The sequence below is a fragment of the Ranitomeya imitator genome, chromosome 3 (genome assembly GCF_032444005.1).
Source record: "Ranitomeya imitator isolate aRanImi1 chromosome 3, aRanImi1.pri, whole genome shotgun sequence".
In the NCBI taxonomy this organism is placed as follows: domain Eukaryota; kingdom Metazoa; phylum Chordata; class Amphibia; order Anura; family Dendrobatidae; genus Ranitomeya; species Ranitomeya imitator.
This window is the reverse complement of record NC_091284.1, coordinates 580,093,445-580,117,546: the sequence shown is the minus strand read 5'-3', so window position 1 is coordinate 580,117,546 and position 24,102 is coordinate 580,093,445. Positions and strand designations below refer to the sequence as shown.

Sequence of the window (24,102 nt, the reverse complement as noted above, 5' to 3'; positions counted from 1 at the left end):
CAAATTTTACTCCATCAGGGACTAATAGGATTTACAGTGAAGGGCACGCCACTCTTCCGACAGTCTTGATTCCTGAAGAGGTGTGTGTCTCTTCATGAATTATAAGCGTCTGACTCAAACACATCTCCAAACCAGCTGGTCTTGATGAAACCACGGCCATTGTTTTTATTTTTATTGTATGTTATTAGCTTACATTGCTTCAAAAAAATAAAGGTAAAGAATGTTTATTTTTATTTTTAAGTGTCCTCATCGGCCATGGCCAGACAGACAATGGGGACTTTGTATTTTTGATGACATAATTGAACACTGTAGTCCGACTTCCTTCCAATATGCTGAATACTTCCTGAGACCTTTACTACAGTCGATCTGTGACAATAGTCCAGAGGTTCGTCAGGCGGCTGCTTATGGTGTTGGTGTGATGGCACAGTTTGGTGGTGATAACTATCGCCCTTTCTGTACAGGTATGTTTTTCATTCCAAATGCACATGTGTATTTTTTGTTTTATATTTTTAGTAAATTTGTGCATTATTATTATTATATATATTTTTTTAAATCTTAGAAGCCGTCCCGCTTCTTGTTGGGGTTATACAGGCCCCTGACTCTAAAACCAAAGAGAATATCAATGCAACAGAAAATTGCATCTCCGCTGTAGGAAAGATAATGAAATACAGACCAGATTGCGTTAATGTGGATGAAGTTTTGCCTCATTGGCTGTCATGGCTCCCATTGCATGAAGACAAAGAGGAAGCTGTTCATACTTTTAACTTTCTTTGTGATCTTCTTGAAAGGTAACATTTTAAAGCATGCCTTTCATGTTGCCTAAATCTCTAATGCGTGTCAAAATAATAAACTTAATATCGTATGTTGCCATCTACCTAATTTGTACTGTAACCTACTTTTTTCTGTCTGTAACCATCTTCAGTCCATATACAATGTGTCTTGAGTAACTAGTAGATTTCAGCATGTGTTAAAGATGGTTATTACTTGCAAAACAAAGGCTTAGTCTTTCTAAACCCAGATTGTCTCCAGGCAACCAATAATTTTATTCAAGACTAATCTACTGTATTAATGTAATGCATAGTATAAATTGACCGTTTTAGAGTTGCATTGATTTGTCAAACTAAAATACATCCATCTAATGAGTTGTTTTTCTTCTAATATTCACAGTAATAATCCTATTGTGCTAGGACCTAACAACTCAAATTTACCAAGAATATTTAGTATTATAGCAGATGGAGGAGTCCATGAATCTGTTAAAAATGAAGACTTATGTGGCAAAAGACTTGCTAATGTAGTACGACAAGTTCAGGTAAGTTTCAGACTCCTAAAAGACAAATTACAGTTCCACGCGTTCCCCTCATTAATAGGCTCTCCTGAAGACTGCCTGTTTTTTTTTCCTTTCTTGTTGGGTATTTTTGTTCTAACCGGTCTTCGTTAAATGGAGATTGTCAAGTTTAATTGTCCTGTCAGGAAAAATTGCAGCGGTGTCTCCTTAGACTTCTTTCACACTTCCATCGGCAGTGTCCCGTCCTAATGCATCGGGAAGACGTACCAACGGATGTTCAAAAAATAGCGTTAAAATGTAGGCAAAGCATCCAGTGTTATGACGGATGCACTGCTGAGAAAGAGATTTCCCCCCCACACCTCCCCCCCCCCCCCCCCCCCCCGACTAAAAAAAAATCCATCTGGGTATGCTCAGAATTAAAAAAAAAAAATGGGTTCCATCGCTGGATTCCTGCGTGTGACGGTCAGCAACGGATCCTGCTTCCATTGTAGCCGACGACGGACAGCTCAGGACCTGTTGCTGACCGATTTTTCTGACGTGAACAAAAAAACGTTCCTCTGAACGTTTTTTGTTCCGTACGGACCGCTATTTTACGACGGATCCAGTGCACGACGGATGAAACGGATGGCCATCCGTCACAATACGTTGCTAATACAAGTCTATGGGAAAAAACAGGATCCTGCCAAAAAAATTGCAGGATCCTGTTTTCAAAACTCGACGGATTGCGACTGGAGATAAAAGACGGAAGTGTGAAAGAGGCCTTAGCTCTTCCCTCTTCATAGAATCTTACGAGCACTAACTGCCATCTCCTATCTATGTAGAGGGAAAGTCTGTCTATTCTTAATGCATTGTAAAAGATCAGTTCAGTAGGAGAAAAGCATATGTCTGAGATATCAACAAGTTGCTCTTTTTTATGTCTACTATTGATATATGGAAACAAAGCTTAGATGACCATTTAAGTTTCCATATTCCTATCTATGCTATAAAAATACACAAATCTTGCACTTTCACACTAATCTCCAAGTCGAATTGTAGACTCTTCCTATTCTGTACAGCTGCCACTTGAATTTAGAGCACTGACTTGTTCATTTCTAGAGGAAAGCTTTCTAGGCATGCTCAAGTCCAAGCAAATGTTGTGAAGAGGGGTTGGGTTGGCATGCTGTGACATCTATTAAAACATCTACTTGGTTTCTGTGCTTTTTATTGGAAATTTGTGATCTGTCATTGTAATCCTTCCTTTAATAACAATGATTGCTAAAAAGCCAAAACAGGGAGTGTGATTGTAGTATTAGGGTTTACAGCCAGTGAGAAAATTGCTGTATCTCATTTTTATAGTGGAAAATTCAAAACCTCATCAAACACTTCAAAAAATTTAATTGAAAGTGGATATCTGGGACTTTGTGAAAAGCAAAAAATCTCCCTAAGCAGGAACAGGCAGGTACTTGCTACCTACCTACCTGTTGTGCCCAACGATGTTAATTGCCGTCACAGACAGCTCCTGTCAGCGATTCAGCTGCCTATGCTGACATCACATCGAGAGCGAGGGCTTCCTTTCCACCCTGCTCTGTCAATGGGGCAAGATTTCAGTTCCGACGTTATTCGGATTGACAGCTAGATTCTCGCTGCCTAACTGCAAGAGCTGTTAATCACAATAATGTTGGAAGCCACGCCCCGTTGACCGTTATCTAGGAAATTGGTATTCATTTTAAAGGGCAATTCACCTAAATGTTTCTGCCAGAAAACTCTCATAAAGTATTTAGAAAAGTTGCTAATTTTTGCACAATGCCACAGTATACAAAACATTAGCGACTCTTCCAAAGTGTTTTATATCCTTTTTATTGAGAAAATATTGATATGTCACCCTTTAACATAGTTGTGCAAAAATTTTGCAAATTTTGGTATTTTCATGCCAGTTTCAAGCAGCTCTGCCAAAATAAGGGGTGCTTAGAGGAAGTTAAATGGGTCATTGCTACACCAAATTTATTGGAAGAGGTGAATATTACACCAGAAATGTTACTCCAGTCCACAATTGGAGACTTGTTTCTGCCATGGTGCCACAAAGATGTGCTTTATTTATTAATCGACTTGTGCCTGTTAATGAATTCTGCACATCCTATTGTTGCACGCCCCTCAATAACACTGACATACCAAACACTGGTGTTAATGAATTGGGGCCTTAGTGTTACATATACCAGTCATTGTTGTTTTCTGCTTCACTCTTGAACTTTTCTATTTTCAGGCATCTGGAGGACTGTTCACAGAATGTGTATCACAGCTGAATCCAGTTCAGCAGAAGGCTTTACAAGATCTCCTGAGTACTGTGTGAAGACCTCTACTGTTGGCCTTTATCAGGAAAACTAACATGAAATAAACTTACCTCTTCTGTTTAGGTTTCTTTATTTTTGTTTTAAGAAGGAGCAGTAACGTTTATACGCAGTTTTTCTGCAGGCCGCAAAGAAGTGCATCAGAAGTCAGACTGGAAAATGTTAAAATGGATTCTTCTAGGAATGATGGATGTTCCCTTCTGGCCTGTTACTATAAATGGATTATTCTATCCTTCATATCTCCCTTTATCCACTTTTGTGGGTAGGGAAGAACTGCTTACCATTGTCTTCAGTTATCAACTAAGTAGGAGTGTGGTTGCTGTAGATGGATTTTAAGACACATGGACATAGATCTGGTGTATCCAAAGGGCCTACAAAGCTTTTAAAAATGGTGCTTCCCATGCCATTCATAAAAGTGGTATGTCGAGTTCATAATAGCACGATGTTATAATCGTCAAAGACAAATTTGTCTCCATATTGTATTACCACAGAAGTTTGTAGAAAACTACATTTGCCCTATAGGATTCATTTTCAAGTATAATGGTCAAAACATTAATTTTGCACAGATTTCTATCAGTATATTTTTATTATTTTGGTCACCCATAGTGCCCAAATAATGTGTTTTGACATAGGACATTATTTAGCATCGGGCCCTTGAATGTGAAATGTCTTTTTGGCATGTCTGGCAATATCTCCTTCACTCTTCAATAAACAACAATGAAATACATGACCAGTCTGAGCACCGCTCCCCTCTGTCTCACTTTATTCACTTGAACATTATCATGAGATTACTTTGAAGCACCCAGATAACGTATATTCTGCATGTGAGCAGTTTATATTTTTTTGCTGACTGTTATAGGTTTTTAATTTTTTTTTAAAATGTCTTATATTTAGGATGCCTTTATTTTCAAAGATGCATTAATTTGAGTTTTAACACTATCCATGTGTTTTGTAGTTATCAGATACTTATAAAGTAAATGTGTGCACAATTATGAATTTTCGCTTTGCATTATAATTAACACCTTTAGCTACCTTGTATTATTAGTTCAATTTTTGCTACTTAACAGCCAGACATTTTTTTCTGCATTTAGTTCAAAATACCATGAGAATAAACTTGTTTTGTTTAAAACAGGGTGGTACTTGTTAATAAAGTGTTAAGAAAATGTACAATAGAATAATGTTAAGTTAACACTATTGTCAGGGAACACACTATGGAGATAGGCTTTGACTTCAAATGGCCTGCTAAATTTTTATTCATTTTTTACATCTTTTATTGAATACTAGAGGTGAAAAAAAGTTTTATATGCTATCAGAAATCTAGAGAATGTACCCTTTGCAACTTGTAGTCTGACTAATCATGGTTTAGACATTAAAGTGACTGTTGATCAGCTGGAAGCAAGGCGGCTGTCTTAATGATTTTGAGATTGTTCTTTGCGGCTAGAACATAATTGGCAGCACATCACCTTTTACTTTACACCGGAAGATGTGCTGCAGATAATGATTACGTTTAAGACTGCTTAAAATTTATTGCACCCGACGAATGAGTCTCCGACGCAGACAGTTTTGACACTGCTGCAGCGGGGATGTCACAGCTATAGCATTTTCCTGCTTCAGTCAATCACTTGTCTCTGGGTATGCTGAGAATAATACAGATTAACCTAATTGGCTACATTGTTCACTTGAGATCATTGTAATGTCACTGCTGTACCTTTGACTACAAAGATGCAGTGGCAGCGAGGCAGTGCTGGAGAACTACTCAGTGAGTAAAGTTTTTTGTTTTTGTTCTTCAAACTAGGCAAGCTTGGGAAGTTAAAAAATTAAATAATATATTCTGGAGGACAAGGTTATAGCTATTGAATAGGTTTTAATTATAGGTCTGTGGTGCTGTGAGGGCTTGTTTTTTTGTTTTGTTTTTTCAATTTGAGCTGATGTTTCCATTTATACTATTTTGGGGGTAGATGGTGCTTTATCGCCTCTCATTGGGGGACACAGGAACCATGGGTGTATGCTGCTGCCACTAGGAGGCTGACACTATGCAAATAAAGTTAGCTCCTCCTCTGCAGTGTACACCCCACCGACTGGCATTATACTCTTCAGTTTAGCTTAGTGTCAGTAGGAGGTGGACACGGGTCTTTCATTAGACCCTTATCTACCTCAATGTGCGTCGTTTCTTTTCAGGTTTCCGGAGGGATACAGGGTGAACAGTCACACCTGTAGTCCCACAATGCGGACTATGAGTACGGCGTGTACTGCCACCCAGTATCCTCATAGATCCCTCTCCAGGACCAAGAGCCCAGCACACAAGCGTGCTTAGAAGTCCGGTCCTGGCTCTGTCCCCCACCCACTCGCCTTCCAGAGCCTGTCGGTTGGAGGAGACGAGGACGTCCAGCTCCACGGTCGTCTAATACTTTCCACGCTTTAAGGTTGGTACCGGACGGCGTGGGATTTTAGGTGAGTGTTTTTTTCCCCCTATCAGCTCTCCCACGGCGCCTTACAGGCAGCGGATTCCTTCCTTTCCGCATCTTTACTGTGCGGTGCCTTACAGGCAGCCGCGCTGCTATTTCTGCAGCCGCACTTCTATTACTGCGGGCACTTTTTCTGACAGAACAGTCCTATCGTTTGCCCTGATGACGGCAGCTTCCCCTCGGCGGCCGCACTTTTACAGGCAGTCACACTGCCTTGTCTGCGACCGCATCCTTTCACCCTGCGGCGCTGCTACCTGGGGGGGCCGTACCTTTTAGGAGCTTGCTCGCGGCCCGCCGTTCTCTCCAGCGGCTGCTGCCTTCTAATATAGACCCCGGCGACAGCGCTCCCCTTTCTATGCGGCGGCTGCCGTGCCTCTTAGCCGGGCAGCGCCCGCTCCGCTGGAAACCTCCACGGTGCTTCCACTGTCCGGCGGAGCATCTCTGAAGGATTCTAATGATAGTTATAGAATCCTTCGCGAAATCTGCCTTGGAAGCGGCTTCAGCGGCTCTATGTCCAGCTTTTGCTTCCACTTGGGCCTCAAAATCCATCTCAAAATGGGCCAAGGATCTACGGCGAGGTATCCTGGACGGGGCGCCTCCTGTGCAATTAGCGGAACTTGCCAACCAGGTTTCCCACGCTGGTGAATACCTGGTCTCCGCCTCCCTGGATGTCGCGTCTTGTGCGGCTCAGGCTTCCAGCAATGCCGTTGCCATCTGCCGGACCGTTTGGCTCAAGGCCTGGCAGGCGGACTTGTCTTCCAAAAGTCCCTCACTAGTCTGCCCTTCCAGGGCTCTCGTCTCTTTGGTTCCCAGCTGGACCAAATCATTAAGGACGCCACCGGGGGTACAAGTTCTCTTCTCCCCCAGGCTAAGCCTCGTCGCCCTCCTCCTAGATGGCAGTTTCGCTCTTTTTGGCCTTTTCGTCGCTTCGCTGCGTCCAGCTCCTTTTCCCAGCAGCAACAGAGGCCACAGGCACGTCAAGAGAAGAATGCGGTGGCCTTTAGGCCCACTCCGTCCTGGCATCCTCGCTACTCCCAGGGTAGATCCTCCAGGCCCAGGACTGGAAGATCCACCTCCGCATGACTATTGGCAAGACTCAAGCCCAATTCCCAGATTGGGCGGCCGTCTTCTCCTTTTCAGGGACGTCTGGATTTCCGCAGTAGAGGACGCTTGGGTCAGGGAAGTTGTATCCTCAGGATACAAGATAGAGTTTGCTTCCCGACCCCGGGATCGTTTCTTCCAATCCCGTCCTCCAAGAGATCCCGCTCTAGTTCCGTGCTTCTTGCAGCCATCGCTTCTCTGCTCAAATCCGGGGTAATCATTCCCAGCCCAGAAAAAGAAATGTTCACGGGTCTGTACTCGAACCTTTTTGTGGTACCAAAAAAAAGACGGCAAGGTTTGCCCCATTCTGGACCTCAAATTGCTGAACAGGAGAGTTTGCCTGAGACACTTCAGGATGGAATCCCTTCGTTCAGTAATTGCTTCCATGGAGGCTCAGGAATTTCTATGCTCAATAGATATCCAGGACGCCTACCTCCATGTCCCGATATTTCCCGGACATCTCCGTTTCCTGCGCTTTGCAGTGCAACGAGATCATTTTCAGTTCGTCGCCCTGCCGTTTGGTCTCGCAACCGCTCCAAGGGTGTTCACGAAGATCATGGCGGCGATGATGGCCATCTTGAGAGTCAGAGGCCTGGTTCTGTTTCCATACCTCGCGACATCCTCATCAAGGCTCTGTCCCCTTCTCAGGCTCTCGAAAGTCTGTCCATCGTTCTCGACACCCTAGCCCATTTCGGGTGGCTGGTCAACCGGAAGAAGTCCTGCCTTATCCCTTCTCAGCGCATCATCTTTCTGGGCATGCTCTTCGACACTCGTCAGACCAAAGTCTTCCTTCCCAAAGACAAGAGGCCCTCTCTGTCGCAACATACGGTTGCTCCAGGGTCCTCGGCCTCCCTCCCTCCTATCGGCTATGAAGGTTCTGGGGAGGATGGTAGCAACCTTACAAGCGATTCCCTTCGCCCATTTCATTCGCGACCCCTTCAGCAAGCCATTCTGTCTCGGTGGGACAGGTCTGTCTCCTCCCTGGATCGTCCAATCCGACTATCTTCTTGGGTCAAACGGTCTCTTAACTGGTGGCTGACGTCACCTCTCCCAGGGCAGGTCCTTCCGTCCCGTTCCCTGGCAAGTGGTGACGACGGACGCCAGCCTGCTCGGCTGGGGTGCAGTTTTTGCCACCTGACGGTTCAGGGCTGTTGGTCGGCGCAGGAGTCAACTCTGTAGAACAATGTCCTTGAGATTTGGGCCATCTTTCTGTCCCTCCGTCACTGGGAAAGGATCCTCAGGGGCCTTCCAATCCTGATTCAGACAGACAACGCCATGGCTGTGGCATACGTCAACCATCAGGGGGGACTCGAAGCTCCCTGGCCCTTGCCGAGGTATCCAAGATCCTCCTTTTGGGCAGAGGCAACGGTTCCGGTGATATCCGCGGTGCATATCCCCGGTGCGGACAATTGGGCCGCTGACTTCCTCAGCCGCGAGGGCCTCGCGGCAGGGGAACGGTCCTTGCATTCGGAGGTCTTCCATCAGATTTGTCTTCGATGGGGGACTACGGACGTGGATCTCACGGCGTCCAGAATGAACAGGAAGGTTCCGCAGTTCGTCTCCAGGTCTCGCGATCCTCTTGCAGTGGGCGTCGACGCTCTGGCCATTCCTTGGTCACAGTTCGTGCTGCCCTACCTGTTCCCACCCCTTCCATTACTTCCCAAACTGTTGAAAAGGATCAAAGTGGAAGGGGTGCCGGTCATTCTGATCGCCCCGGATTGGCCCAGAAGAACTTGGCTCTCGGAGCTCGTCAATCTTCTCGCGGACGCTCCATGGCGCCTTCCAGACAGGCCCGATCTGCTGTCTCGTGGTCCGATCTGCCACCCGAATTTTTGGTCGCTCACTTTAACGGCGTGTCTGTTGAGACCGCAGTTCTAAGAGCGTTCCGGCCCGGGTTATTCACACCATGATCCAGGCTCGGAAGCCTTCGTCTTCCAGGATCTACTATCGTACCTGGAAGGCTTACTTCCGTTGGTGCAAGTCCAACCGTGTTTCATCTATGTCCTATTCCCTGCCTTCCTTTTTGGCCTTCCCTCAGGCAGGACTGGATTCGGGCCTGGCTCTTAGCTCCCTGAAGGGCCAGGTCTCTGCGCTTTGCATCCTTTTTTTCAGAAGACTTTAGCTTCTCGGCCACAGGTTAAGACCTTCCTTCAAGTAGTAGCCCACGCTGTCCCTCCGTACAGGGCCCCTGTGGATTCTTGGGATTTAAACCTGGTACTGGACATTCTGAGGGTTTCCCCCTTTTGAGCCCCTCAGGGAGATTCCCCTGTCAGTCCTATCTTGGAAGGTGGCCTTTCTTGTAGCCATCTCTTCTGTCCGCCGCGTTTGCGAGTTGACGGCCCTGTCTTGCCGTCCTCCGTTTTTGGTCATCCACCAGGACAAGGTGGTCCTCAGGCCTCCGCCTTCCTTCCTAAGGTGGTTTCCACCTTCCACCTCAACGAGGACATCGTTCTACCTTCCTTTTGTCCAGCTCCGATTTGTACTTTGGAGCGATCGTTGAATAAGCTGGACCTCGTCAGGACAGTGAGGATCTACCTGGATAGAACGTCCGCTTTCCGGAAGACTGATTCTTTTTTCGTCATTCCTGATGGCATGCGCAGAGGCCTGCCGGCTTCTAAGGCGACTATTGCTCGCTGGATCAGAACGGCAATCCTGGAGGCTTACCGGGTCAAGAACAGAGTGCTCCCTCCTGGGATTAAGCCTCACTCTACCCGGGCGGTCGGCGCCTCCTGGCCAGTGCACCACAGGGCTTCCGCCCTACAGCTTTGCAAAGCGGCATCTTGGTCTTCCATCCACACGTTCGGTAAATTTTACAAGGTCCATATCTACGCTTCGGCGGACGCCAGCCTAGGCAGAAGGATCTTGCAGGCGGCAGTGGTGAGTCCTCTGACCTGATGGATGTCTGTCTTTCCCGCCCTAGGGACTGCTTTGGGACGTCCCATGGTTCCTGTGTCCCCCAATGAGAGGCGATAAAGAAAACAGGATTTTTGGTTGCTTACTGTAAAATCTGTTTCTTGGAGCCTCCATTGGGGGACACAGCTCCCTCCCAATGTTTCTCAATTTCTATGTTCTATGACTGTTCTCACGTTTACAGTTCTCAAGTTTGTGGTTATGGTTTTCAACCTTATTTATTTCCTACTGCTTTCTCACTAACTGAAGAGTATAATGCCAGTCGGTGGGGTGTACACTGCAGAGGAGGAGCTAACTTTTTTATTTGCATAGTGTCAGCCTCCTAGTGGCAGCAGCATACACCCATGGTTCCTGTGTCCCCTAATGGAGGCTCCAAGAAACAGATTTTACGGTAAGCAACCAAAAATCCTGTTTTTCTCAGGACATCCCTGTCATGACAGCATGACTGGAAATAGTACTCATCCTCTAGGGATAGGAAGCACACGAGCAGTTAAAAGCCTCCTCCACCTCACCACAGTGTTTTTCCAGGGCAGAGCCCCGAGAGAACAGTGCAGCAGCACAAAGAATTACCTAGGAGCTTGGGGAGATCGGAGGGGACTTCATCTCTTCCCTTCCCACTGTCAAGATGCTCCAGGCTGATACCTCACTGGGCAGGGGTCCCTCAGCTCAGTCGGTAGAGCAGGTTCTGGCTCCCGACTTCAGCTCTTCCCTCTGCACCACGCTGCAGCTACTGGTCATACTTCTGGGTCACACAGGCGTGCAGTCCAGCGTGGAATGCATTTCCGGCCCAGGATGTCTTCTGATGACGCACGTGCCTTCCAGCATGAAACGCATATGTGGTTTAGAGTTGTACCACTGATAGGGAAGGCGCAGCGCGCGTTTCACCATGGAAAGAAAGAAAATGCTATGGGAGGGTATGAAGGCCACCTGGACAAGGTAAGACCCTAGAAAAGTGTTATCAGAGGGTGTGGGTGTGCACAGTCTGGACCATGGATTCTAGTCCTCGCTCAGCACTAGCTGAACAGTCTCTGGGCAGTGAAAGTAACCCCCATAGCGACCTTGGCCCATTGCCATGAGTGGTTTTTATATTGGAAAATTCACTTTTAACGGACATGCGGGCCATGACTAGTGAAGTACTGGCGCTAGTCTCCTACCATGACTGCCAACTCAGTGCTTCTCATCCATCATAAGAGAGCCAGATGTAAAAGTCTACAGAGGAGGCATGCCCATATTCTTATTCGGGGGGGAAGGGTGGGAAGAAAGTGTTCCCCAGATGCCCTCAGTGGAAATGAAGTTTTTTTCTTCATCCAAAAATTTTAAGGTCAGTACAAGCTACCATGAAGATCGAGGAGGCTCAGGTGCCACATACGATGCAGGACGAGATGTTTGGAGGGCTGAGAAAGAGTGGGTTACCGGTCAACAAACATAATCGCGATGATCCTGGAGGAATGGAAGATGACAAATGACCTAAGACTAACATCCCCCATAATCCGAACCTAGCACCTCCGTCTCCAAGACTTCTCTCGTGCTGTGCCAGCTCTCTGGAATGCACTTCCCCAGACGATCAGACTCACACCTAGCCCCGACCTTTTCAAGCACGCTTTAAAAACCCATCTCTTCAAACAAGCCTACCACATCACCTACTCAGTAAACTTTGTCCTGTTCCCTCCTTCCAAATATTATCTGCATGTGAATCTGCACCCTACTATTCATCTGTCTCCACACCCTCCATGCACACGATAACTGCACTTGATACTTGACTATTGCACTTAAACACACGGGCTGATGACCGGATCATGCAGCTTTATATGAAAATCATGATTTATTATAATTGCCAGACCTGAAATAACAAGCACTTTTCACCTATTGTGTCCCCCCCACATTTCGTTGCAGATAGTAAGCTTTGCGAGCAGGGACCTCACCCCTAATGTCACTGTTTAAATTGTCTTAACTTGTACTGAATTTATTGTCTGTACATGTCCCCGCTTAAATGTAAAGTGCTGTGGAATATGTTGGCGCTATATAAATAAAAATTATTATTAATGGAAAGATAGAGAAGTGACTAGTCAATCCCAGCGATTTTATAGCCCGTCTTCCCTTTGACCAAGAGGTCAAGATTTGGGAAGAGATCCCAAAGGTTGACATTCCCATCGCCAAGGTGGCTAAAAGACCTCAATACCTTTTGAGGATTCTTCCTGTCTTTGGAACACTATGGAGAGAAGCAAAGGGATTAATGAGAACTTGGGAATCTTCAGCGACCATCATAAAGGCTAACATAGCCGCCATCTCAGTAGCCAGGTCCATGTGCATCTGTATCGGCGAGCTGACAACTCGGTTAACCTCTCTGGGGGTGTTAGATTTTATCTTGGATTCCCTTACTATGTTAAGAATGGCAACACACTTTGATGGAAGATGCCTCAGATGAATGTGAGATTTGCAGCAAGGAGTAACGGGTTATCTAACTGCACGACAGGTGATCCGGCTGAAAACATGGTTAGGGGACAGCCATTCGAATAACAAGCTCTGCTCTATCCCATTCTCAGGCACATGTCTTCGGTCCAGTGTTAGATGACATTTGAGATTGGGCTTCCAACGACACGAAAGGGTTTCCAGTAGAAAAAAAGTGTCACTTTCGTAAACCCTGTCAGTCACACAAGCAGAATTACAGGGGGGAGACTAAGGTGGAGTTTACCCAAGGAAGGTAGAGGTAGATCCACCCAGTTTCCTTCTGACCCAGCAGAGAGATCCTGATGCCAGGAAAGAAGGAGACTGCAGTTTTTCCTGAAAGGTTGGCGGGCCACTACAGACAGCCAGTGGATCCTGCAAATCATAGAGTAAGGATACAAAATAGACTTCCCCCATCTCCTGCCTCAACAATATTCTACCAGCACACCCCCTGTCCCTCTCCGCCTCAAAAAGACTCTGGGGAGATGTAAAGGACCTCCTAAGATCAGGGACAGTTAGTGCGGTACCCGTTTCAGACATGGGTCAGGGTCACTATTCCTCCCTTTTCTCCATAAATAAAGCATTCAGGCTAAAACCCTTGAATTATAAATCTGAAACCCCTAAATCAATGGGTCAGGTAGAAGAAATTCAAGATGGAGACAGTGAGAGCAAGCATTCTGTTAATAGGGAAGAATTATTCCATGGGGGCACTAGATTTAAGAGATGTATACTACCGTGTGCCCATTCACCCCAACCACCATCCATTTCCAGTTCATGTGTCTACCATTCGGCATTTCCTCAGCACCACATAGCTTTACAAAGATTATGACGGAGGTGGCAGCCTGTTGTGAATTCAGCTTTTGGGCTCCCTCCGGTGGTTGTAGAGGGTAATGCAGTTGTGCCTGGACTGCAGGATTGGACAGGTGTATCTACTAATTGCAAAACTGACTGGGGTATATAGCTTTGCAGGACTCTTTAGTCCCTGCCAGTTGTCCATTGTTTTTGGAGGATTCACTTCCCTGCTGGTCTCTCCAGTTTGCTGTGCTTTTCTACAAAGATAAGTCCTGGTTTTGTTTTTGCTGTCCACCTGCTGTGGACCTTATAGTTCTGTGCATATTCATGATTTTGTCTTGTTCAGCTTTGTCTGTGAAGGATTTTTTGCAGCCAAGCTGTGTCTCTGGAGATGCAGATATACCCTCCATGTCTTTAGTCAGATGTGGCGATCTGTATTTTCTGTGGTGGATATTTTCTAGTGTTTTAATGTCTGCGTATGTTATTTCCCTCTCCTCTCACAGTCAATATTTGTGGGCGGCTGTCTATCCTTTGGGGATTTTCTCTGAGGCAAGATAGTTTTCCCGTTTCTGTCTTTAGGGGTAGTTAGTTCTTAGGCTGTGCCGAGGGGTCTAGGGAGTGTTAGGTACCCCCCACGGCTACTTCTAGTTGTGCTGCTAGGTTCAGGGTTTGCGGTCAGTACAGAGACCACCTTCTCCAGAGTCCGTCTCATGCTGCTCCTAGGCCACCAGATCATAACAGCAGCCTTCCTGAGGAACAAGAGAATTATTGGCATCCCATTTCTGGACGATATTTTAGTAGCAGACTCAACCATCCTCCTCAATCAGCAGCTTGCCCAGACTATCAATATATTAGAAGATTTAGAATGGCACATCAACTAGGAAACAAATCTTACTTCCGACCAGATACTCAAAAGGTTTTTGAAGTCTTCAATTCACATCACAGGATCTCTTCCTTACCACTCGTGAAGGAGGAAATCGGAAACAAAATTTGGAACTTCCAGAAAGAGGATAGTCTCCAACAGGTATGCCATGAGAATTTTGGGCCTAATGACATCCTGTATCCCAAGCGTGCAATGGAGTCAAGACCACTGAAGAAGGCCACAGAGAACAATCCTGTTAGGCTGGAACAGACATCCATCCGGTCTAGACAAAATTAAAATTTCGGCAAGCCTGAAAGATTCGATGTCGTGGACATCCCGGAAGAAACTCCAAGAAGGAGGGATCCTATATCCCTTCATAGGTATTACCACCGACGCAAGTTGTCTAGGCTGGGGACCAGAAGTGGAGGGTTCAAGGTCTCCGGAAGATCAATGAGATTGTTACGTTACAAAGAGTTAAGGGCACTGTGGGGACACTGTAACAATGTCAAGATATGGTCAGGAACCATCATGTGAAGGTTTTTTCGGACGTCAGAATGGCTTCCTTTCTGCGTAATCAGTGAGGTCCGAGAGGCTAAATCTTTCAGGCCTTAGCAGAGCAGATATTTCAGTGGGCAGAAAGCATCCTTTCCAGGTCATCCACCTGACCGCACCATGGAGGTTGTCTTCTTATCCACAGTGGGACATGAAACCACGAGAGTATAAAAGGACCATCCCCCTACCAACCTACAGTGTTTTTCCTGTCCCACTGTGGATAGGAACTATGAGGACCACCGATAGGCTCTGTTCGGAGGGCGTGGATCGGGGGGTTTAGGCCCTTAATACCCTTACCACTTCAAGACCTCCGTGTGCTGAAACCCGACACGGGGTCCCTCAGCTTACCCAGTGCAGCGCTGCTCCTGGGATGGCCGGTTGCTTCCTCCTGTGGGGGCTCTCGACCGTGCACGCTGCCCAAGCCTTCTCTGGTCCGGGTCCTCTGTGAGCGGGCATCTCATGCGGTCCCGGAGTGCACCAGCAGCCATCACCGGCATGCCGCCCGCTGCAGCCCGGCATAGTCACTTCCGGGTTGCGGTGGGTGGGGCGGCGTCTCCGTCGCAGCTGAGAAGGAGACGGGATCCAACGCAGCAAGCAAGCATGAGGATATGAGGTAAAGGGGGTAGGGACGTCTCCATACCTGGGCATAGTCCGACATGGAGGATACCGCCAGGATGGAGATCGAAAGCCAGGCACACGTGAGTCCCCTAAAGAGGGTAGCCACTAAATCCCTACCACCCATTCACAGTATGCATCCTTCTAAAACTGGGCTGCTTCTGTTTTATAGGGTGCCCCTACCTCCGTGGATAAGGAGGTTAAGAAAACGGGGAAATATAAGAAGTGTCCCATATGCTCCGTAAAATTAAAAGATTCGTGGCAGAAACCCCTTTGTGAACTTTGCACTAACCGCATTGTGGGTGAAAAACAAGCCTCTCTCATGTCTAACATGAGGGCTATTATCAGGAAGGAGGTACAGGCGTCAGTCACTGCCTTAATGACTCCTCAACCCTCACAGCCTGATAACAGGAAAAGAATGAGGGATTCAGACTCTACATCTGAGGGAGCTTTGTCCGAGTCGGATCTGGAGGAAGACTAGTTTAGAGATCCTCCAGAGAGAGGGAAAAAGTTTATTTTCTTCTATGGACACGGACGAGCTACTAGGTGCAGTGAGACGCACCATGCAAATTGAAGAACCTCCAACATCTTCAATACAGGATGAGATGTTTGGCGGGTTACGGGCTCAGACTTCAAAAGTTTTCCCGGTAAATTCTCATATACGTGGTATGATTCTAGAAGAGTGGGAGGAGGCGGAGAAACGTCTGATTATTCCAAAAGACTTTAAACTTCATCTCCCGTTTGATCCAGAGGAGGTCAAGGATTGGGAGGACATTCCCAAAATAGACATCCCTTTGGCTAGAGTCTCCAAGAGAACCGCCATACCCTTCGAAGACTCCTCTAACCTAAAGGAGCCTATGGATAGGAAAGCAGACAGTCTCTTAAGAGCCTGGGAGAGTTCAGCAGCTGTAATGCGTGCAAACATAGCAGCGACATCAGTAGCACGGTCTATGCACTTATGGGTAGATGATCTAGTAGACCAACTTTCATCTAAAACCCCTAGAGAAACTATATTAAAATCCCTACCCCTTCTAAAAATGGGAACAGATTTTCTAGCGGACGCGTCAGCAGAATCAGTAAGGTTTACGGCCAGAAGTCAATCCCTGTCAAATGTGGCCAGAAGAGCCATCTGGCTCAAAAACTGGTTGGGGGATGTACATTCAAAGAATAAGCTTTGTGCTATCCCATTTTCAGGTGGTAGAGTATTTGGGCCAGTGCTGGATGACATCTTAGAAAAGGCGTCAGATGATAAAAAGGGGTTTCCGGAAGAGAAACACAAAAAGTTTCAGCCCTTTCGTAGGTCCCGTTTTAATCAGAGAACTGACTATAGAGGGAAAGGGAAACAAGGAAGGTGGAGCTATCCAAAAGGTGGGGAGGCTAGAACCAAGGGTAAAGAGTCCACCTTTTCAGGTTCAGCATCAGGTTACCACAGAAAATGATGCCACCAGTGTAGGGAGGCACTTAACCAGGTTTCTGGGGGGCTGGCAAAAAATCACTACGAGCCCGTGGGTTTTACAACTGATCGCTCAGAGTTACAAGATAGAATTCTCTTCGCCTCCCCCACAAAAATTCCTAATCTTCAGCTCCCACCTCGTCTCGACCTCTCCCATGTGGGTAGATATTCAGGACTTACTAAAAACCGCTGCGATAGTCCCAGTACCTTCCCAAGAAATAAGACAAGGGTTTTATTCAAGCCTATTTTCCATAATAAAGCCCTCGGGGGAATAAAGAACTATTATAAATCTCAAGCACCTAAATTCATGGGTAGTATACAAACGATTCAAAATGGAATCTATAAAATCTACGATTCCCCTTCTAGACAAAGGGTTGGTGACGTGCACTCTAGATTTGAAGAGTGCATATTACCACATCCCGATTTACATAAACCAACAAAAATATCTCAGGTTTGCAGTAGAAAAAGAAGGCAGGATCTTCCATTACCAGTTTCGCTGCCTACCGTTTGGCCTAGCCTCAGCTCCAAGAATCTTTACGAAGATTATGATAGAGGTGGTAGCCTACCTAAGAAATCAAGATATCATGGTCGTACCGTATCTGGATGACTTTTTAGTGGTAGCAGACAAGGTAAATCAACTCGGAACCGACTGTCAGTCTTTAATTTCCACACTGCACAATTTGGGGTGGATCGTAAATTGGGCAAAATCCGATCTAGTACCCAAACAAAGAATAAAATTTCTTGGTGTCATACTAGACTCAAGAGTGAGAATGTCTTTTCTGCCGGAAGAAAAACTGTGCAGCATAGTAAACAGAATTCGTCAATTCACAAAGAGCATAGTTTCCATCAGAGAAGCCATGAAGGTCCTGGGGCTGATGTCGGCCTGCATACCCTGCGTAAATTGGAGTCCATTTCATTCCCGACGACTTCAGTGAGTGATTCTCTCATCCTGGGACAGAAGACAGGGGTCGTTAGACAAAGTAATACAGCTACCAACCCAAGTGAAGACTTTGTTACGTTGGTGGACAGATCCCAAAAATCTGAGGCAAGGAGTGGCCTGTATTCGTGCTCCTGAAGTCATAATTACCACGGACGCAAGTCAACTAGGCTGGGGAGGTCACATCCAGGGAAGGTATTACCAGGGTCAGTGGACTCAGGAGAACAGCAGACAGTCCTCAAATTTCAGAGAATTGCTCGCAGTCTGGAAGGTTCTATCTTCAGCACAGTCCTTGATGAGGAACAAACATGTGAAAATACTCTCGGACAACACAACAGCAGTTGCTTTCCTTCGACATCAAGGTGGTCCGAGACATATGGCTCTGCAGCAGTTGGCAGAACGAATCTTCAGATGGGCAGAAGGGACAGTACTCTCGGTCTCAGCGGTACATCTGGAAGGTTCCAGAAACCAAGTGGTGGACTTCCTGAGCAGGAGGACAGTTCTATCAACAGAATGGGAGTTAAACAACGAGGTATTCAGAGACTTATGCCATCGTTGGGGGAATCCAGAGGTGGACCTCTTTGCAACCAGACAGAATGCAAAGGTCAGCGTATTTTACTCACTGAACCCTCAGGAGAACCCGACCGGAGTCGATGCCTTCTCCCAATCGTGGAACAGAGGCCTGTTGCATGCATTCCCTCCGCTTGCATTAATACCAAGGACTCTCAGGAAAATTGCAGAAGACAGAGCCAAAGTCCTACTTGTAGTACCGTTCTGGCCAAAGAGAAGTTGGTTTTCCTTACTGAAGAGAATGTCGGGGGAAAAAACAGTTTTTCTTCCACGAAGAACAGATCTACTCTTTCAAGGTCCCATTCTCCACCAGAGTCCAGAGAGTCTTCGATTGTCGGCCTGGATCCTGAACGGCAAGTTCTAAGAGCAAAGGGTTTATCAGATGAAGTGATTTCCACATTGAAAGTAAGTAGGAAGCCAGTAACCTCTTCCATCTATACCAAAATGTGGAAAAAATTCTGCAGCTATTGTGGAGAGACGACAGTCCATACTGACCACCCTAATGTACCTAAAATCCTTGATTTTTTACAATCTGGTTTTAAAGCGGGTCGTAGACCCAGTACTTTAAGGGTACAAGTGGTGGCCCTTAGTGTCTTTTATGACTTAACTATATCGGCCCACTCCTGGATTAGTCGGTTTTCCAGGGCAGTTGCAAGGTTAAAACCGTTAATAAGGAAAACTGTCCTACCATGGGACTTAAATTTAGTTCTTAATGAACTTTGTAAACATCAGTATGACTTGGGGAATAATTTAGACATGGGTAAATTGTCCCTAAAAACGTCCTTTCTTGTAGCCATTACTTCGGCGAAAAGACTGGGTGAGCTTCAGGCCCTCTCTATCCAGGATCCTTATTTGCAGGTCTTTAATGACAGATTGATTTTGAAACTGGATCCTGCTTTTCTCCCGAAATTGGTCTCAGATTCAAATATGAATCAGGAGGTCATACTCCCTTCCTTTTTTCAATCACCTAAAAATCAAAAAGAAACTCTCCACCATAACCTAGACGTTAGAGAAACGGTTCTTAAATATCTAGAGGTTACGGCACCCTGGAGTATAGATAATAATCTTTTTGTTCAGTTTAGAGGCCCAAACAAGGGTAGAAAGGCGTCTAAATCCACGATCGCGAGATGGATTAGATCCACAATAATTTTGGCCTATAAAGCTCAGGGGAAAAATCCACCGGGATGTATCAAAGCACACTCGTCTAGATCAATGGCAGCCTCAGGGGCAGAAAAAGGGGGGGCTTCAGCAGATCAAATTTGTAACGCTGCTTCCTGGACTAATCTTAGTACTTTTTCCAAACATTATAAACTAGATGTAATGTCAACACAATTAGGGTTTGGCAGGAAGGTACTCCAGGCAGTATTCCCACCCTAAGCGCTTGTTTCCACTTGCGAGAAACACGTCCGTGTCTCGCATGTGGAAACTAAGCTCTGGCGCCGGCACTCCAGAGCGGAGCGAGCGGCTGCATGTGTTGCTATGCGGCCGTATGCTCCGCTCCTAAGTGCCGGCGCCAGAGCTTCGTTTCTACATGCGAGATACGGACGTGTTTCTTACAAGTGGAAACCAGCCCTAAGAAGTAGTCTGCTTTGGTACTTCTCCATGGTGCTGTCAGGTGGATGACCTGGAAAACGGTAATTAGTCTTACCGGTAATAGTATTTCCAGGAATCCATCCTGACGGCACTGTTAGTTTCCCTTCCCATGCTAATTCACTAAAGACTAATGTGATGTAAACATTTGTATCTTGTTTTGTGGTTTCAATAAACTATTTTTTTTGGCATCCATCCAGATGTGGTACTTTGGAAAATCACTAACGGTTGGTAGGGGGAGGGTCCTTTTATACTCTCGTGGTTTCCTGTCCCACTGTGGATAAGAAGACGATCTCCATGGTGCTGTCAGGATGGATTCCTGGAAATACTATTACCGGTAAGACTAATTACTGTTTTCCATCTCGGCATCTTCATTTGAAGGGCTCTGAAAACAAAGTGACATTTTCTCAGCAGGGTAAAACTCTGGTCTTCCAAATGGGAGCTAAATAGTGATGAGCTAGTGTACTCGTCGTTTAGGTGGTCTCTGAGTATTTGTAACTGCTCAGAGATTTAGTTTTTGTTGACGCAGCTGCATGATTTATGGCTAATAGCCAGCCTGAGTATGTGTGGGGGTATCCTAGGGAATCCCCCACATGTATTCAAGCTGTAAATCATGCAGCTGAGGCAACGAAAACTAAATCTAGGACTTACAAATACTCGGAGACCACCCGAGCGTGCTCGGTGAAAACCCAAGCAACGAGTACTTTCGCTCATCACTAGAGCTAAATCCAGAAGTGTTTCACCAAGTAACCCGGAGATGGGGGTGCGGGGTTCCGCATATAGATCTGTTCGCAACACATAGGAATGTGAAACTAGCAAAGGTTTTTCACCGTAGACCCAACAGACAATCCAGAAGGAGTAGATGCCTTGCCTTAGAGTTGGTAAGGAGATCTCTTCTACGTATTTCCCTAATTTCCTCTATCAAGAGTCCAGAGGAAGATTCAGGAGGACCGAGCCATGGTAATACTGTTGGCCCCCTTCTGGCACAAAAGAAGTTGGTTCCTGATGTTACGCCACATGGCCCTGGAAGATCCAGTTCTCCTTCTGGACCGATGCGGCCTCCTGTCTCAAGGTCCCTTCCTACATCAGGACACACACTTTCTAAGCCTGGATCCTGAGACCGATCCTAAGCTCCAAAGGACTATCAGACAGGGTAATAACTATGCAAAAGCCAGTAACTCCAGCCATCTATTCCAAGATATTGAAGAAATTCTGCTCATATCTAGAGGAATCCATTACAAAATCATCCCGTCCAGATATTAATAAGATCCTTGCGTTCCTCCAGATAGGATTTGAGAAAGGATTAAAGCCTTGCACATTAAGGGTACAAATCTCAGCCCTTAGCGCCTTTCTAGACTTCCCTCTGGCAGATCAACCATGTGTTGCAAGATTTATTAGTTGTTACCAGGTTGAGACCTACAATCCGGGAGACAGTTCCACCTTGGGACCTGAATCTAATGTTAGGTGCCTTATGGAAACCTCCCTTTGAACCTCAGGGAGAGACTAGCATCAATATTTTTCTCCATGAAGACACTGCGTTCTTGGTGGTAGCCACCTCTGTGAAATGATTAGAGGGAGATCCAGGCATTGTCAGTAAGGGATCCTTATTAGTGATGAGCAAGTGTACTCGTTGCTCGGGTGACCTCCGAGTATTTGTTAGTGTTCGGAGATTTTGTTTTCATCACGGTAGCTGAATGATTTACAGCTATTAGCCAGGCTGAGTACATGTGGGGGTTGCCTGGTTGCTAGGTAATCCCCACATTTAATCAAGCTGGCTAATAGCTGCAAATCATGCTGCTGAGGCGATGAAAACTTAATCTCCGAGCAGTCATAAATACTCATCATTAATCCTTACCAGCAGATCCTAGCGGACCAACTAATATGACCCTCCTTTCCTACCTAAAGTAAGTAGTATCAAAGGCAAACTTGAACCAGGAGATCATTCTGCCATATTTGTCAGCTTCCAAGAAATGAAAAGGAAAGATTATTTTACACTCTAGACATAAGATGATCAGTGATGCATTACGTGGAAGCTACAAATTCCTGGAGATGGGACTCAAACCTGTTTGTGCAACATGCAGGAAGGAGTAAAGGCAAAAAAGCCTGAAAGGCTATCCGGTTCAGACTGATTACTTCAACTGTTTCCCTGGCATATGAATCATATTTATTATAATTTTTTATTATAGCGCCATTTATTCCATGGCGCTTTACATGTGTGGGGTATGTATAATAAAAACAAGTACAATAATCAAAAAAGTCACAACTGGTACAGGAGGAGAGAGGACCCTGCCCGCGAGGCCTCACAATCTACAATAGAAAGAACACCCACTTATTTTAAGGGTAACTTCACAAGAGCAATTTCAGTGTCCTGGGCTGAGAGTGGGACCTTCCATGGACCAGATTTGTGGGGCTGCAACCTGGTCTAACATAACACTGTAGACACTGAAAGCTAGACATGTCAGGTCAATAGCTAGCCTACGGACGGAAAGTCCTTCAGGCAAGTAGTCTCACCTTGAGATGCTATTTATTTGGTATTTCTGTCGTGCTGTCATGAGGGACATCCTGGGAAAATAAAAATTAGTCCTACCGGTAATTGGATATCCAGGAGTTCATCATGACAGCATCATTACATTCCCTCCACTGACTTCTGAATGTGTAACAAGAAGTTAAGATTTGTGTGTAAGAATTTAATAAAATAGAGTTGCATCCATTCTGGTGTGGTGATTGGTAAAACAATGAGTGTGTTTCCTATCCATAGAGGATGAGTAGGAATATCTCCTGTCATGAGGGACACCTGGAAATACAATTACTGGTAGGACTAATTCCTATTTTTATCGCCTTTTGTTGTATTTTCTATTTCTTACTCTATTTTCAAGAATCTGAGATTGTCTGATCGCTTGTGCTGTACACAGCAATAGTATTGCAGAGTATATAAAAAAATCATGGCTTATCATGGACTCCAGCCACAGGCTGGTGTTCATAAAATTACCACTATGACATGCGTGGGGATATTCAGCAGACCCCCACCCATCATGGCAAGTTATCAGCACTCTGCTATTGCATTGCGGGGGCGGGGGGGGGCAATTAAAGCAATACACCCCCTAGCTGTATACTGCAAATGCTGTTGTCTAGAGATTTACAGCGGCATTTAACAGGCTAACAGCTGTGGGTGGAGCTTAAGAAATTACTCCGACAATGTGACAGTGGGTAATTTGAGATATCAGAAGAATTCTGTTTGATTAACAGAAGGATTTCCAACTTCTGTCGATCAGAATTGTTTTCAATCTATCTTTTTTCCCTGTCTGTAAAAAAAAAATGAAAACAACCAACATAAAAGCAGATTTTATCAGCTGGAGAGACTTAAACCATGAAGGATTACCTTTAAATGCAAGTCTTCTAGTTGATAACCAGAGGATGTAGCTATCCCCAAAAAATCCAGAAAACCACATGTATGATTTTTGCATAATTTGCATTTTATTGCATAAAATAAGTATTTCAAACAATAGAAAAACAACTTAATATTTGGTACAGAAACCTATGTTTGCAAGAGGTCAAATGTTTCCCAGAATTCTTGACCAAGTTTGCGCACACTGCAGCAGAGATTTTGGCCCACTCCTCCATACAGATCTTTCAGGTTTTGAGACTGTCACTGAGCAAAATTGAAGTTCAGCTCTCTCCAAAGATTTTCTATTGGATCAAGGTCTGGAGACTGACAAGGCCATTCCAGGACCTTGAAATGCTTCTTAGAGTCGATCCTTAGTTGCCCTGGCTCTGTGTTTCGGGTCATTGTCATGCTCAAAGACCTAGCCTTGACCCATGTTCAATTCTCTTACTGAAGGATGGAGGTTGTTGGCTAAAAATTTGCTGTGACAACACAACATTTTATCTTAATTAACCAGATGTTTATTTTCAGCAAGCCAGGAGGAATAGACCGTTATCTACAGTTAGGTCCATATATATTTGGACAGAGACAACATTTTTCTAATTTTGGTTATAGACATTACCACAATGAATTTTAAACAAAATAATTCAGATTTAGTTGAAGTTCAGACTTTCAGCTTTCATTTGACGGTATCCACATTAAAATTGGATGAAGGGTTTAGGAGTTTCAGCTCCTTAACATGTGTTACTCTGTTTTTAAAGGGACCAAAAGTAATTGGATAGATTCAATAATTTTAAATAAAATGTTCATTTTTAGTAC

General features: G+C 45.4%; 1 protein-coding gene across 1 annotated transcript in view; it reads left to right on the top strand.

Moving 5' to 3' along the window:
* IPO5 (importin 5) overlaps window positions 1-4,336 on the top strand; it is a 105,813-nt gene extending 101,477 nt beyond the window's left edge. The window contains exons 23-26 of the mRNA XM_069758008.1: window positions 242-461; window positions 560-788; window positions 1,168-1,309; window positions 3,525-4,336. Coding sequence (XP_069614109.1) covers window positions 242-461; window positions 560-788; window positions 1,168-1,309; window positions 3,525-3,611 — 678 coding nt within the window. The 3' untranslated portion in view covers window positions 3,612-4,336. The remainder of the gene's footprint in view (window positions 1-241; window positions 462-559; window positions 789-1,167; window positions 1,310-3,524) is intronic.
* Window positions 4,337-24,102: the final 19,766 nt, after the last annotated feature.